Source organism: Euprymna scolopes, chromosome 37 (assembly GCF_053919585.1).
Source record: "Euprymna scolopes isolate OS-2025 chromosome 37, ASM5391958v1, whole genome shotgun sequence".
NCBI classification, from domain to species: Eukaryota; Metazoa; Mollusca; class Cephalopoda; order Sepiida; family Sepiolidae; genus Euprymna; species Euprymna scolopes.
Genome location: NC_136518.1, coordinates 53,012,902 through 53,031,020, shown reverse-complemented (window position 1 = coordinate 53,031,020; position 18,119 = coordinate 53,012,902). Strand labels below are relative to the sequence as shown.

General features: G+C 34.4%; 1 protein-coding gene across 4 annotated transcripts in view; it reads left to right on the top strand.

Annotated features, from left to right (window-relative positions):
• The window catches only part of LOC145261195 (laminin subunit alpha-like), a 469,749-nt gene that overhangs the window by 189,961 nt on the left and 261,669 nt on the right, over positions 1-18,119 (top strand). For all 4 annotated transcript variants that reach the window (XM_080119517.1, XM_080119518.1, XM_080119516.1 and 1 more), the window contains 6 exons: positions 1,103-1,259; positions 7,683-7,946; positions 11,364-11,458; positions 11,699-11,867; positions 14,249-14,412; positions 16,363-16,474. In XM_080119517.1, the coding sequence (XP_079975643.1) occupies positions 1,103-1,259; positions 7,683-7,946; positions 11,364-11,458; positions 11,699-11,867; positions 14,249-14,412; positions 16,363-16,474 (961 nt within the window). The remainder of the gene's footprint in view (positions 1-1,102; positions 1,260-7,682; positions 7,947-11,363; positions 11,459-11,698; positions 11,868-14,248; positions 14,413-16,362; positions 16,475-18,119) is intronic.

The window sequence follows — 18,119 nt, the reverse complement described above, 5'->3', positions numbered from 1 at the left end:
TTTTGCTGCTTATCGAGTGAGTCGGTGGTATGTACGTCGAGGGGGTACAAATGCTGTGAATATCATCAGAACACATTCCATTAGAGTCTTCTCAAATTTAATAGGTTCCACACTGTTGGTCAAGCTTCAACCTCTGTCCCATCACCGCAATGTTGTATCTCTGTGCCCATTTTACAAGTACTTTAAAGTATTATTTATTATTTATAATGAATTGTTTGTTAGCGGCAAGAACTGGCTAATGTAACTACAATAGTGGCTTAATATCCTGTACCTCTATAAGGCCACCATTCGCCCATGTATAGAGTATTGCTGTCACATTTGGGCTGGTGCATCTGCTACTAGTCTCTCGCTCCTTGACAAGGTTCAAAAGAGAGTCGCAAACCTGATAGGCCCTGAACTGGCATCTAAGCTTCAGCCTTTGTCCCATCAACGAAATGTTGCATCCCTCTGCCTGTTCTACAAGTATTTTAGTGGTGAATGCTCTGACGAACTGCAATCACTTGTGCCCCCACGACGTGAGCACCCTCGACAAACCCGACAGGCTGCTAAATCCCACCCCCACACTGTAGAGATCCTTAGATGTAAAAGATCTTTCTACTCCAGTAGTTTCTTCCCCAGAACCGCTAGACTTTGGAATTCCATTCCAGGTCCCTGCTTCCTCAACAGTACTGACGTGCAGAAGTTCAAGTGTAACGTGAACCGACATCTTGCTGCCCAAATCCCTACATAGTACCCCAGTAGTTGATGCCCCTGATAGTAGCCCCCTACACCAAAGTGGCAATTTGCCTTGTTTGGGGTGAAAATATAATAAAAAAAAAATAAAATAAAAAATAAAATAATATCTTTCAGATTCATCCAGATTTATCTTCAGGAGAGGTTACTAATAAAGATATTAGGATATATATGTGATGATTTTTTTCTCCCCTCCCATGAGATCACTTGTTATTAACATTGCATTAATAAGCCCGAGGTTACTACTAAAATAATTTAAGAATATTTTCACTGTTATTGAAATTTATTTAATTGCCAGAGACAATTAACATTGAATAAATTCCTGCTCTGTTCAAATTTTAAAATATAATTTTTTTTTTTTTCATTTTAGTCCAGAAAGAGGCTATTATTTTCCCAGCCTTTATCAGCACAAATATGAAATTGAAGATGGCTACCAACCGGGGGGAGGAAAAGCTCACTTTGCCTTTAATGAACACGAATTCCCTGCCTTTAGTTGGAAAGGTTACGCCATTATGTCCGTCAAACAAGTAAGTTTCTTGAGCAATTTCGTACTATAGACAACAAAACAAAAAAGTGGTAAAAAAAAAAAACAAGTAAAAAACAGATGTTATCAAAGGCAAGATAAGTTACTTTTCTACCTAACTGGATAAGTTTTTAGTGGTTTAACTTATTTTAAAGTGTTTATTCAGTAAAAAAAACAAAAAACAAAAAAAAACAAGCAATGTCTCGTGTTACACGAGGACAAGAAAAAAATGACCGACACAGGAAGGTCAAATCTTTGAAGTCTGGATAATCGCTCAAAAATAGAAAATAAAACAAAATACTAGTAGAAACCTGCTCAATAAATGTTACCATGACATTTATTGGGTGGATTTCTATCAGTATTTTTTTTTATTTTCAAGTTTTGAGCGATTTCCGAGACTCTAAAGAGACAGCCTTATGTCAGTCATCTTGTCGTTTTAGCTTAAGCACTCGGCACTACTTGAATTTCAAACTTAATAAACGCTTTAAAATAAGTTATGGCACCAAAAAACTTATCCAAGTAGGTAGAATAATTACTGCTCTTGCTTTTGGTAACATTTATTTGGTATATCTTTCTTTCTTTATCACTCTTTTGGTTTGTTGTCTATAATAAAACATGCCTAGTTCCTCGTAAAAGATACATATTTTTACAATAGTGATTATATGTTTTTAACGCACAGGTGGTGATTTGAATTTTTTTTAAACTCGCTTAAAATATGCTTAAATATGATGTTTTGATTTATGCAGATTTCGTATTTATTATATGAATTGTTTGTTACTGGCAAGAACTGGTTAATGTAACTGTCACTGTAATTAACTGTAATGTAATGTATCTGTAAGTAATATATAGGGCTAGGACAACAGCATATTCTTTTCATTGTTTTGACTCATGAGTGTGTATCTGTTGATATCTTATATGCTCTTATATAGACTGATGTGGTTCTCGGTTGATTGGTTGTGTCTAACTGTGTCGGATATATACTCGAGAGTCATGACAATGAAAAGAATATTCTGTTGTCATAGCCCTAGTAATGTAACTGTATCATCCGACTACTTTCAGATTCATCCAGATTTATCTTTAGGAGTGGTTATCAATAAAGATATTAGGATATTTATGAGGTGATTTTTTTCCCTTCCCATGAGATCACTTGTTATTATCTGCATTAATAATCCCTAGGTTACTATTAAATTGATTATTATATTGTACCCAATTTATAGTAGTGATTTAAAAAAGTTTTTTTTAAAAAACATGACTTTGGTACCATCAATTAGAATTGAAACAAAAACATATAATACTCCAGCCTTAGTTGTTACGGTTTTAGCTATCATCAAATGGATAAAAAAAATAGTTGAAAATGAACTGACTTTAATATATAAATTTGCGCATGCATACAAATAATATGTTTAATCTATTTACGCCTGCTAAATTAAAATTTTGCCAATTTTGATCCCCTAGCAGCTATTTTTACCGGCTAATAGCCCATAAAAGAACAGTTCATAAAAAATGCAATCATCTGACCTGTCTGGCGCCGCTCTGCGACCTTGCATCTTGGAGAAGATGCAGTTTGAAAAAAAAAATGGAAACAGACAGACAGACAGACATACTGAGTTTTATAAATTAGATTATAATATGAGTCACAGAAAAGCAATTCCATGGTTACTTTCTTCATCGATCTGTATAATTTACTGTTAATGGTAAGAATAATGATTATAATTCTTCCACCATTTACACATCACTTTCACTTCAGTAGCCACCATAATACCACATTTACTTTATAGGTTCTTGTTGAGCCGTCCTCTTAAATAATCAAATTCTATGCAAGTTTAACTATTATTGATCGTCAAGGTACTGCTCCACCGACTACCTGACATTCATTAACCCTTATCCTCGAGTGGCCTTCGGGTCTTGATAAGTGTTGACTTCCTTGTATATAAAAAAGCTACTCAACCTAAAGTTGTTTGATACGGCAAGAGTTCCTTCAAATAATGTTGATGGAGAAGCGCTGATAGAGCCAAATGATTCCCTGTGTGGCGTGACCTTGATAGATTCAGGTGGTTGAGGAAGTCCTACATGCCAAGACCAACCACTCCACTCGTTTCCTGCTTTCTTCTCGCTCTCTCTCTGTCTCTGTCTGTCTGTCTGTCTGTCTGTCTCTCTCTCTCTCTCTAACCTACTTTTAATTCGATGCAATTCACCAAATTATCCAATTATTCCACCATCACTTTCAGTTCAGCAATCACCACAATACCACATTTACTCTATAGGCTACTCGGGTAATCGGAATCGGGAATCCAAAAAAACTTTTTTTTTAAGGTATTGAAATCGGTATTGGAGTCGGACAATTTTTAGCTTATTTTCTGATACCCTAAAAACGATTTTTTAATTTTTTTTTTTTTTTTAAATTTAAAACTTAATTTTCAGTTGCTAGTATTAATAAAAACATAAATATTTATTGATTTTAAACTATCAGTAAAATTTATAGATTCCCTCCCCCACAAGTGTCTTTTAACATTTGTGAAAATACATGCACATATTATATGTGTTTTTACGGTATCCTCCCCCACCCTAAAACAAAAATATATATATATTAAAATTCCATATTTAGAGATTGTAAAGGAATCGGAAGCAGTAATTGTATCGGAATCAGTAATTTAGAATAGAATTGGTAATCGTATCAGAATCGGGGGAAAAAATATTGGAATTGTCACTATAGGATACCCAACCTAAAATATTCCTAGTGGTTTAATACTGTAGCATGGTCCTTGGTTTGGTAGAGGCCATCTTGGAAACCACATCGGCATTTAATATGGATAAACGTATAAAAGTTTAGCAAAGGAAGAAATTGAAGGGGATATATATATATATATATATATATATATAATAAATTCCACAGCCAAACAACGTCGCAGCCTACAAGAGCCATAGAGTCAAAGAACCGGAAGTCCAAGACTCGAGTTTCGCCCTCATTTGGGCATCAGTTAGACAAATCCGAACTCAGGATTCGAAACCCGAGCCTCTTGCATGCAAGGCAAGCACTCTACCAACTGAGCAAACGCCCTGCTCAAAAGAATATCTATATATATGCGTAGCATAATCGCGTTGACACACCGGTTCTCGTTAGATCACCGAAGTTAAGCAACGCTGAGCCTGGTTAGTACCAGATGGATGACCATTTTGGAATTCTAGGCGCTGTATGCGCTCTCCGCTTATCTTGACTTTTGTTTCCAGTCGTCCGGTACATACACTTCACTTGCCACTGGTATTAAGCAATGTCGACTAAGGAGAGGTGTGGTTGGAGATTGTACACCTCTTGTCACAAAAATTTCATGTGCAGGTACCCCTTCGTGGGTATCCATAGTCTGCCAAAGACTGAAGGAGCTCCTCCCTATATATATATATATATATATATATATATATATATATATATATATATATATATATATATATATATATATATACTAGCAGGCCGGCTGGCATTGTCTGGTCGTAAAATACGCTTAAATATATTTTGATCAATGCAGATTTCGTATTTATTATTATATTATACTAGCATGGGTAAACGGCGTTGCCCGGGTCAACATAAAGTTCCGTTTTGAACACGCCTACTATACTAAGGGTATTAATCATTTTCATCGTGAGTAACGTCGATGCCTCCCCCCCCCGCACACACAACAATTTAAAGAATAAAAGAACAGATAAAAACGTGTAAATGTAATCGCCCCCAAAAAGAATTACGTGATACCCTCTCACCCAGGTGAGATTCTAGCAATAGTAAAAATCATTTATTTATAGGCGTCCGAAATGGCTACCCTTAAAAATATGCGAAGGGAATGCGGTATTATATCGGAGCACACTTACGCATTTCCTTTACCCTATCTCCTCCCTCTTTGCCGTCGATGGTCGTTTAAAAGTCGACCGAAGTAAAAGATTCCTAAGGGAATATCCTTCTCGAGAAAGTACTTCCACCGGCAATGAACAGCCATAAAATTTTTTTAAAAATATTCAGTTTTCTTGAAAAAAAACTAAATTTTTTCCTGTACTTTCATCTAACAATTTACGTTTTTCGTAAACATATTTTTACGTATTTTCTTTAATATATATATATATATATATATATATATATATATATATATATATATATATATAATTTCTGCGGACCGCCCCCCCCCCAAAAAAAAATTGACTGAACAAAAAGTCTTGAAAAAAAACTTTTACTTACACCTAAGAATTTACGGCGGAAAAATTAAAACTTTCATCTTTTCTTGAAGGAAAAAACAAACAAACTTTTTGTTGATAAATATTTTTGAAAAAAAAAAAAAAAAAAAAAAAACAAATAAACGAAAAAACAAAATATATAAAATAAAATAAATAAAAATATTTTCAGTTCTTTAAAGGTAGGTTTTTTTATTTTTGATTATTTACATTTGTATTTTTTCCGGGTTTATTTGTTTTTAAAGCGTCTGTTACAACGCTCGGCTTAAACCGATGATTGCCGGTCTCGCCCGATCCATGCTTGACGGGAATTCCCGATAATCCGGGTCATATTATGCAAGAGTATCAAATATTTAAAAATAAAGCAAAACATCTTTCTGTCTACACGAAATTACTTTTTCATACTAGAAAAGTCTTGCGATTACCGAATTAATTTATTTGGGAAGAGTTTGTTTTTTTTATCTTTCGAACTTCGGAACATATTAAAAAAACTAATCAGGAGAAATAACTCTACTCATTTCATAAAAAAAATCGATGTCGGAAGTAATAATTCCAAATAAATTTAATTAAATATATTATCAATATAATTGTTATTTAGAGTTGATAAAATAACAATCCTAAATAGAACACTTAAAACAACTCTCTCGCTAGAACCTTAAACCAACATATAGCTATTTAGTACAATTGATTTTCCTTAATATAATAAACAAATGAGGTGACCTATTAATCGTATATTTTTTTTTTAAAGAATCATACTATATATTGAAATAAATGAAGTACTGAACTAACGGATCTTTTGTATAATATTAATCAAATTGTGAACAAACAAACTAACAAACAGACAGGAATACGAATTTATATATATAGATAGATTGGGACCAATGTATAGTAATGATTTAAAAAGTAAAAACAAAAACAAATGAAATGACTCATGCGCCACCACCGAGAATCAAAATCCAAACGTTTAGCTCATGATGTACTTTCTCCTTTGACGTTAATGCCTGAGTTATGAAGACATGTTTGCTCCAAGGCTAAAAATTAAAACATGAACCAATAGCTATTACGTTATACATGCATATTCGTAATGCCGTCGTTTGACCATCACCTGCAAATTCCATTTTTTTAATTGTCACACTTTTGCACCGATTTCTCCGGCTAAAACCCAAATGTGAAATTTCGCATGAGTTCAAATACCCTATATACTAAGTTTCATGTCTGTAGACCAAAAACTGACAGAGGAATTTGGTAGGCATTTTTTTAAACAAAAATATATTCGTATACGTAAATATATATAGAAAGAATTTTGTGCTTACTATAACTTTTTTACGCAAATATTACGCAAGTATAAATTATGTAGAATGTCTGCATGAATATATAATTGTACGTAATGGTTAACTAAAGATGATCATCTCATAAGAAAACCGAATGAACTCTTAGGGAATTAATCAAAATGAATGCTTTAAAAGAATATACAAATTAGCTAGATCTTTTGCTAGTGAATGCATATATATATATATATATATATATATATATATATATATATATATATATATATATATATATATAAAGAGAAAAAAATTAAAACTGGAAGTTGAAATTTACAATCAAATTTATTGTTCAACTGAATACTCCAAAAAACAATTTACAAATTCTACGGAGTTTCAAAGAATGCTATTCTTCTCATCAGAGGACAGAAAGAGATCAGCAAATTATATTTGTAGCAATGCTAGAATTTGCTGCTTATGGCATTAAATGAAACTGCAATTTATTATAGTCATAAATAAAAGATGTACATGTCCTTTAAAATCAACGCGTGAAAAAATGTAGGAAATGTAAAAAATATTAAAAACAAACCGGGTATTACATTGCAGCGAAAATAATTTGTTAGAAAGAATCAAATTTAAATCCAGTATTATATATAATACTGGATTTAAATTTGGATTTGATTCTTTCTGGTATAATACTAGATTTAAATTTGGATTTGATATATATATATATATATATATATATATATATATATATATAATATCATGAGTTTTTATGTGGCGATGTAGTTTTACAAAGTAGAAAAAAGTATAAGCAATTGTAGGCATTTGATTTTTAACGTTCGTAGGAATCAATTTGTGATGTCTAACCTGTCACGATACAACAATTTGAAGTTTAGGTAATATCATAAAAATAATATTTAAAAAATTCATTTCTTGTTCTTTTGTAGCCGAAAGTAATTATTGATGTCGATATCAAGAGACCGACCTTGCACCGTATCGTGGTTCGGTATGTGAATAAGGAGCACAGAACAATTCGCGGCCAAATTACAATCACCCCGAAAGCCCAGATCGAAATGGTGCAAATGGCGTCCATCACGTTCAAACCAGCCAGCATACCCAGATGGACAAAACTGATTGATTTTGGATCGACCTTTGTCATGGATCCTGGCCAATGGATGCTTTCAATCAGCACACCCCCGGGATTATTGTTGGTAAGTCTTATTGCATTTTCCCCACCTCAATCTCATCATATTTATTTACTCCTGACATCTCCCCCTTCTCTCTCTCTCTCTCTCTCACTTTCTTTCCCTTTTTCTCTCTTCCTTTCTCTCTCTCTTCATTTCTATCTCTCTTCCCTTTTTCCTCTCTTTACCGTTATCTCCCCCTTTCTTTCTCTCTCTCCCTTTTTCTCCCTCCCTTTCTCACTCTACATTTCACTTTCTCTACTTTTTCTTTCTCTTCCCTTTCTATCTCTTTCCTTTTTTTTCTCTCTCTTGCCCTTTCTATCACTCTTTCCCTTTCTATCGCTCTTTCCCTTTCTTTCTTCCTCTCTCGGTCTTTCTCTTGCTCTCCCTTTCTCTCCCCTTTCTCTCCTTCTTTATCCCCCTCTCCCTCTCTTCCTTTCCCTCACTCTGTATTTTTATCCACTTTTATTTTATCATACTCCCGAATTGAGTGCTTTTTTCCATTCCATATCTTTTCACTTAATAACTTCACCGAAAAGTTCCAAAATCTAACATTCTATTTCTAATATACAAACTGATCAGAAAGAAACTCTATACTTGAAATTTAAGGTTCGTATTGTAATCAACAGAGGTACGAAAAAGTGGTAAAAAAATAAAAAATATAACAAATGTTATTTTATGTTGTTTTTTTGACACAGGAGTCACCACTTATCCAGACCCGGAGGTCACTCGAGGATAAGGGTCAATGGGTATACATTAGTCAATGTGATTATAGCGTAGTAAACTTAAGTAGGGGAAATTTTGTAAATTAGATTACTTAGGGGGACGGTTCATCAAAAATTTGTTTACATTGGACTTGAAGACAATCAAATTGTAGTCAGCTGGAAAGCAAGCAAACGGAAGAGAGTTCCACAGGCCTGCAGTTCTAAGAAAGCAGCTTTGTTGATGGAATCTACATTTAGGTTTAGGCACAGATAAAGAGTGTGGGAAAATATTGATAGTGGTTTTGGCTAGACGAGTGTTTTTCGTGAAAGTTTAGCGAGGGGGGGAGACCATAGATTGAAGCTCAGACGAGCACTTACCATGGAAATAATGATAAAGCAGAGACAGGCTTGCGACGTCTCTGGTGTGGGAAAGAGATTGCAGGGAAGAGAAAATGGCATCCCCCACTAAGCTACGAAGTCTATTTTGAACTCTGTCAAGGCAGGATAAGCTGCTTCCAGCAGCTCCTGCCCATATGTGACAACAGTACTTCATCATTGGCCGTACCTGGCTTTTATATCTATTTATTATATTTGCATCAAGAGTGAGATATCTACTGGATCGATAAAAGGATCCCACTATTTTTCTAGCGACCTTGGCAGGCAAAATAAGTTAATCTTTTACCTATCTGGAAAAGTTTGTAGTGATTTTACTCACTTTAAAACGTTTATTCGGTTCGAAAATCATACAATGCTCATGGGTAGATGCAAATGGCGGCACGATAATCCCCAAACTATGTAAAGTTTGAAAAATGAGTTAAAACTAAAATAATATACAAAATCCTGTTAGAAACCCACTGAATATATGTTACCGTGATATATATTCAGTGGATTTATAACAGTATTTTATATATTTTTTTAATTTTAACTCTAGCAGTGAAAGCACTTGATGGGAATCTGTTCAATCACGCTGACCAAATTGCAGTGGATGCACTTGGTGGGACTCTGGAAAACTTCAAGATTTTGAAGTGGGAAAAGCACTGGCATGGAGTGCGTGTCGCAAGTTGAGGAAGATATGGTCATTCACTCTCTCAGAAAAGTTGAAAGTAAGACTCTTTGTTGCCACAGTAGAAACAGCCCTTCTCTATGGTGCCGAGGCATGGACTTTTATAAATGCACTGAAGAAGAGACTGGATGGCTGTTACTCATAGATTCTCAGGATGGCCCTCGATAAATCATAGAGAAGCCATGCAGCAAACCAGCTTTATGGTGACCTACTACCAGTATCACTGAAAGTATAGCAGAGAAGGATAAGAGTAGCCGGTGACTGCATGAGACACAGCAAAGAGGAAGCCAGCCAGCTAGTTCTATGGATACCAACAGATGGACACCCAAACCGCCGTAGAAGAAGAATGACCTACATTGACAACCTGCTAGAGGACATGGGATTAGAAAGTGTTTGGGACCTGCAAACTGTCATGCGAGATCGAGAGAACTGGAGAAGTCGTGTAGATTCCGTGGTGAAGCGTCCTGAAAGACGACGGAGATGAGAGAGCGGAGATGAGAGAGATGATTAACTCATTTTCTAAACTTTACATAGTTAGATCATCGTGCCGCCATTTGTCTTGTTCGCTTCTATCAATAAACATTGTATGATTTTCGAACCGAATAAACGTTTTAAAGCGAGTAAAACCACTAAAAACTTTTCCAGATAGGTAGAAGAGTAACTTATCTTGCCTTTGACGACATTTATTTGTTATACTTTTTTTTTTTTTTGACCACTTTTTCGTACCTCTGTGGATTGTAATACAAACCCGAAATTTATTACTGAAATATAATTCTTATAAGAAATGAATAAGGGTGCAGGGGAGGAGAGAGTTGCGAGTCTGCCCCATTATTTTTTTTATTTATTTAGTTCACACATTCCATGAGCGATGTTTGTAATGATTGGAGAAGTGCTATTTTCTGTGTCAGTTGTTGTTTTGAGTTGGTGATTTGTGGAAGTTTTAACGTTATCATCACCATTCATCAATTAATTTATCCATCTCCTTAACCCTAATCTTTGAATTGGTTTTCAGCCTTAATAAGTGTTGACCCATTAATAAAAGAAAAACAAAAAAGAAAAGAAAAACGTTCCTTGTGAAATCAGTTGATGCGGTTCCCGAATGTCTTAAAAAGCTAGTGTCGAATGCTGAATTCTAAATAAAACCTTGCGCTATACATTTTCTTATTATATTCATTCTTGTAAGAATTATATTTCAGTAATAAATTACATCGTCGCCTCCGTTCAGTCTCGAAAGACAATGGATATCCCCTGTAGGGGTAGCTGCACATGTAATTATGGGGCAATATATATATATATATATGTATATATATAATCTTTATCTCACCCCTTGCGTGTGTACCCAGGAAAGCAAAACACAAAATAACGTCCTTGTATTTCAGAAAAAATACCCATACATAACATATTCAAGCTAGAATAACCCACACTCACCAACTTGGTTGGCCCCAATTTTTTTTTTAATACATATTTCTCTTTTGTTTATTGTTTTCTTTTTTTTTTGTTTTGTTTTTTAATTTTTTTTTTTTTTTGTTTTGTTTTTTAATTTTTTTTTTTTTTGTGTGTGTGAATTCTGAGCATCATACTCGTATGTCCTCGTCAAACAGGCAAAGCTTTTATTGAATTAGACATGGTTTTTATTATCCGTCGTTTCGGATTCTAAATTCCTTCTTTTAATTGCAGGATTATTTGGTCCTGCTTCCGCAGCAATATTACGAAGCTTCCATTCTTCAATACCAAATCAAAAGGAAGTGTACCGTCGCTGCTGATAAGGGACCGTAAGTTGATTTCTTATTTTATAACTCTTTTGGTTTTTTTTTTTCTACAAAGATGACATAGCTGTGTATGGCGGGGTTCCGAAGAACAGTTTTTTTTTTTTATAACTATAAAGTTAATGTGCCGATTCGCCCCCATTTCTTTTCCACTTTTTTGTCCAATAAGATTTGATTTAATTTGATGTGCTTAACCTCCATTAAATATAGTAATTAAATTATTTTTTTTTTTGCTCTCTCTTTCAGATGTCTACATTACACTTACTTGCGAATTCCGCATCATCCAACTGCAACGTACAGGGATGCTTACACAACAGAATTTGGTCGCCGGGAAAAAGCCAAAGATCTGCAGAACAGTACAATTCTCAACGATTTGAAAGTGAACGGAATGGCTTTAATCGATGATAATTCACAGGTAAAAAAAAAAAAAAATCGGTTTCATTATAGCATAGGATCGATTGGAATATTTTGTTTATTTTTTACTCTAATTTTGGATAAAATCAATTATACAGGGTGGAACAATAACATTGTTGCACTAGAAAATACGACATTATTCCATTTCCATTTGATGAAAACCGGATTTCTTTTTTGTTGAAGACCTTTTACTAGTTGGCCAGTTGTGTACAAATCCCAAGAGCAATAGGAACCATCGGTCATATCTAAAAGTGACACGATGTTCAACAAGCGAGATCGGAGATGCGCCGCTGTACAACTCATGCTCTTTACCGACCGAAGTTATGACAACAGGATTATTGCCAGTACCCTCAAAATGCAAAACAGACGACCCACAGTTATGGTCTTTGGTGTGGTTTCAAGTGAGGGCCACATCATGCCACCTCACATCTTCAAAGCCGGATTGAAAGTCAACACTAAAGTGTACCTAGGTGTGCTGAAGAGTATAGTGATCCTCTGATGCAATCAGGTGGCCACTGGCAGACTCTGGGTGTGGCAACAGGACTCGGTGCCGGCCCAAAAGTCCAAAGAGACCCAGGCTTGGCTTCAGAAGGAGTGCTATGACTTTTTGCCTTTCTCTTACTGCCCTCCTCCCATGACCAGAACCCACTGAACTACTTCATTTGGTCATACGTGGAGAACATCACCAACATGACCTCCCACAACACCAAAGCCAACCTGATCACCAACATCCACTGAGTATTCGCTGAGCTCCTGCCGACGATTGTGGAAAAGGCATGCTCCCAGTTCTAGAACTATCTCATGGCAGTGATTAAGTCTAAAGGCGACTACATTGAATAGATGTCAGCTCTACTACATAATCAAGTTAACTGAATTGATTTTTTCAATAAAAGTTTTAAAATAAAGCCATAGTGTTTTCTTTAGGGCGACAGTTTTATCGTTCTACCCTGTAGCATAGGACCCATTGGAATATTTTGCCTAATTTTCACCCAAATTTTGGATAAAATCAATTGTTGGTCTTCAAAGTTCTTGATAAGTTTCAGTGGCGTATTTGTTATTTGATTGGTCTCACCCTTTCTTCTCTGCACCGTTTTGACTCGATTTGGTCTTTACCAGGAATAAGGTCGATAGGCATCTTCTGTTTTTATGATAATCATTTTTCATTTTTTTTTTAGCTTTTTACATCAAGTGGCTTCATGCTTTTTCTGGAGCGACTGCAAAAAAATAAATAAATAAATAAATAAAAAGAAATGATATTGTTTGTGGTCCTGAAATAAAATTAAATATATATTTTTTTTAAGTTTTTAAAATTTAACTGTAATAGCAGCCTTTGTAAAGGTTAAGATCACCACCACTATTGGTAGTTTCTCTTTACTCTATTGTTATTTTCATGAAAGAGGCCTTTCTTTACAATGGATTCTAGTTTTGGAACACGTTAACATAGGACCGGTTCACTGCAGATTACAACATTAATTAGTAATTCGAACTTATTCCATCGCATTAATCTTTCCCAATCCTCTCATAATGTTCTTCATCTCTCAACCGACAATCATTCCATCTCATTAAGAGTGACACCTGTGAGAAGAATCCTAGAAGACTTGAATGACCCAGACTGAAATTCCTTTAAGCCTGCTATTATATATTCAGTGAAGACAGCCACTCAGAAGGTTAGCTTACACACACACACACACACACACACACACGAACGCGCGCGCACACACATATGCATACACACATAAACACACATACACACACATACACAAACACATAAACACACACATGCATACACACACAATGAAACTTTGGAACAAACTTTCTGACACTTTTGTCTACTTCTTATTCAAGAACTTTAAAACTTTCCAGCAAACTTTGGTCTTTCAAAGTATATTTTGCATATCTGTAAAATTGTTGATGCAAACATATTTTCTTTGTTAATTCATGTTTTCTCGTGTTCTTCTAAAATTTCCGTTGTTGAGTTAGCACTTGCTAACTGGTGGCCCATTCATAGCATTCATGTTTTTATACATCTTTTTCATTCGCCAATTTAACTTAAAACGCTGATTAATTGTTGGGAATTCAGAAAGTCCTATAACAGAAGACTGGAATGCCCCACGCTGAAATTCATTTAAGTCTTCTGCTATATTTCTCATGAAATCCAGTTTGGTATGGCACTGTCTTTATTCTTTAAATCTTGTTTAGTATTTTCGTTGTTTAGTCACGCTTGTATTTAAAACAGCATTGTCTGTCCATTCCACTTAACAATATAGCAGATTTTGAACCTACAATGTATATTTGCGCATGCGTAGAAGAGCACTTTATCTTTTGTCTGTTACACTTAATGATAGAACAGATTTTCATCGCTAATTCTTGTTTCTGTTGCAGCCTAAGATTCATTTTGATTTGGAAGTGCCAATTCCAGGCCGCTATGCTTTGTTGATCAATTACTTCAACCCGACTCAAGACAATCGATATATGAAACAGATGCTTCATATAACGACCACGGATGACCAATCAGGTTCAATTGAATTGTATGACTGTCCATACACGTAAGTTACAATTCAATTTCATGAAATCTTATATAGAAAGTTTGGTATGTATTTGTATATGCAGCATTCATTTATTATGAATGGGAGTGTTAGTATATCATAACTATTAATGAGGGCAAATATATATATAATCTGTGGAAATATACTTTATTTCCTTATTTAAGAAGCTCAATGTAATTACAGAGCAATATAGTGAATGAATGACAAAAGTCTATATTCTAAAGTTCACGATGTTGAATATCTTACAATTTTATTCTTTTAATTACAGTTGACATTTACAAGAATTGTAAATGTCAACTGAATTAAAAGAATAATTTGTAAGATGGTCAACATCATGAACTTTGGAATATAGACTTTTGTCGTTCATTCATTATATGTGTGTGTGTGTGTGTGTGTGTGTGTGTGTGTGTGTGTGTGTGTGTGTGTGTTTGGCACATGAATGAGAGAAAATGTTGGAAGAAATGAGGATACTCACAGTTGACTTGACATAGACATTTTATTTACAAGGAAACAACACATAGAATGTTACAAATTACATCTATCAGTCTTAGTCCGATATACTTGAGCTTGTGTGTTACAGCTATCACGGGTATGATAATGTTCATAACTAGCAAGGTTGTTGTATGAATATGGGTGTCAGCATATTATAACTATTAATGCCTTGCAGAAGCTTATGTCAAATAAGAATGTGTGTGTAGCATATGAATGACAGAAAGTATTGGAAAAAATGAGGACACTCACAGTTGACTTGACATAGACATTTTATTTACAAGGATACAGCACTTAGTCCGCTATTACTTGAGTTTGTGTGTATAATATACAGTTATATATTTCCATCTTCATTTACCTGGATTCAAAGTCATTCTTTTTCTTGATGCTTGCCAGTATTTTTTTTGTCCTATTCTCGCGCCTAGATGCGAGAACTCACATAACAGAAGTAAAAGGATAAAGGTAACTCTGCCGGAAACAAAAAAGAACTTAGCTCCCTTTTATCGTAGGTCTATCATCTTAACACTTCTAAACTAACTGATAATTATGAATTTTGGAACACTGCTATTAGAAGTAAAAAAAAAAAGTAAGTAAAGTGGTTGACCATAGTTAAAAGTGACCCAACGACTCTTTTTTTCATTAGCGACTACACATAGATGAAGGGGAGGCCGCCACATCTTTTCAAGGATTTTTTCCACTTATCCTTGATTGCCAAATTATAATGCTGAGTGTTTATCAAGTACCATTTTTTAAGTCTTTGGTATAACCCTACCAAGGATTAAACTTTAGTCTCTCATCTCATTAGCCAACATTCTTACTGTTGCAATATTTTTGATATGATATAAAGGTATGATTAAAGAAAATTGAAAGGTTCTACTTGTAGACACAGGCGATAGGAATTGACCAATCAAATGGAGACATGTTCTGCTTGCAACCAATTAGAAACCGTAATTGACACTTGTTGAGTGGATTTCTATTAGTATTTTGTTTATTTTTCAAGTTTTCAGCCATTATTGACTCTCTGAAGACAGTATGTTCAGGATCGGCCATGTTATTGTCGGCTTAACTTACCAATTCTGAACTTAATAAAAGAGTTAAAATATGTTAAAACACAAAACTTATCCAGAAAGGTAGAAGAGTAATTTATCTTGCCTTTGGTAACATTTATTTGCTATGCATTTGAATTTTTTTAACTTTTTGTTTTCGTTTTTGTTGATTTCTTTGCTAAATACCCATTTTATTTATATAAATGTATGTATTTATATATTTAATATTTATTTATATAGATTAGCAAAAAAAAAAAAAAAATAGTAAAGAATTGGTTAATGAATGTAGTTATTTTTGTCCTGAATTTTTGTCCTACGATTCTTCATTTTATTCCAAAACAAATATTATCTTCCAGTAGATTCCCTCATCGTTTCTTTGAATTTTCAAATTCTTTACTTTTTTTCTTCTTTACAGTTCCATGTGTCGGCAAATCGTAAAACAAGGCAAGACAGTTATAGCTGTCTTTGATATTGCAGCCAGAATCTTTACAGTCACTTTGAAGGCAGATCGGGTCCATGCTTACATTGTAAGTAATTGTTTTATTTATTTATTTTTTGTTTTTTTTAGTATACTTGTAGCGTTACACACACAGACCCAACATGTTGTAGCAGAGTACATCACAAGGAACATAGGACAAGTAATAACTGCCATTCCTTTTTTTATAACAATGACATTTATTCCCGAGTACCTTCCCCGAATAAAATGTGATTGTGCTCTTTCTGTCTGACCTCCGTCCTCTCAAACGTCATTTTCGAACGTGCTCTCGAATGTGCTCTCGAACGTGCTTTCTCTTTATGCACGCATTCTTTTTTATAGTCTTTTTTCTTTTTTCCTACTGTGACGTCATTTTAAACACACCTCAGCACATCCGCACTCTATTACATAACACAGTTTAAAAATATAGGGTTAGTATAACACCATACTTGTATCTTGTGTCACTCAAAGAACACCAAACATAAATAAAATAAAAAACACATTTCAAATTGACTTGTCTCAGAATAAAAGTTTTTTTCTAAAATAAGATTAAAAATTTATATGCATGTATATTTGACTAGCCGAGTAACCTGACGTTGCCCGGGATTGAATGATGATCAACAAATGTTTCACCCTCCCATATTTTTATTTTCATCGAAATCGGTGAAACTACCCATTTTTCAATCCAATCATTGGATTGCCTGCTCTAGTTGGGGACCCATCGTGGTGCATCTGGAGGAAGCATCATATGCCTCCCTAGTGACTTAGTCCAGAATACATTGTAGTTAACATTGCACTGTAGAGAACCTACTAAGGATTTTATAAAGTTTTATATATAATGGCTTCAATTAAAGTTTAAAATGCAAAAGTCAAGTAGCATGCTTCAGTTGTGCTCTAAACAGAAACATTCATTTCAAATGCGCCCCTGTCATATCAAAGAACCTACTGTTGATTTTATATGTCAGGCCTTTCGGTTTGTGTGGTAATAAAACTTCTCAAATGCAGTTGTGATGTTAGGCTGTGTAAGGCGTTAATTTTAATCAAAATCGTCTTTTCCTCCTTTCATTAGATTTTTTTCGATTATCAATACTTATCAAAGACATTTATCGATTATCAATACTTATCAAAGACATTATGATACAAAACCTTTCTAAGAACATTGAGAACGATATGATGATATGATATGACGTCATGGTTTTGAGTGAGAAAAACAAAGGTTTTCAAATCAGTTCTCAGTAAAAGCATGCGAACGAGACACAGCCAAATGGTGCAGAAAACGGATAATCTCGATGAATGTTAAAGATATCTCTGTCCGTTGGGTCACTCATTTTTTACGTTTGCAGATTAGAAAGTTTAAGAAGTAAATAATAAAGATATATTTAGAAGTTTAAGGACTAAATAATAATTAAGATACATTGGTCTCTTTCTCTCTCTCCATAAGTAAATTCTCTTCAATAAAACCTTAAAGAAATCTCAGCTAACGTCACCTTGTGTTTGTCTTTCTTGCATGAAAAGTTTTATTCGTCTTAGTTTAAAAGATTGATCATCGACCACTAGACGAGACGATCACCGCTACACACGAAATGTGGCAAACATAAAAAGAAGCTATGATGTAGAGACGTATAAAAACTCGCACATTTATGCATATTTTATTTGGTTTATTAATCGCAAATGAGTGAAAACATGTTACATTTCAC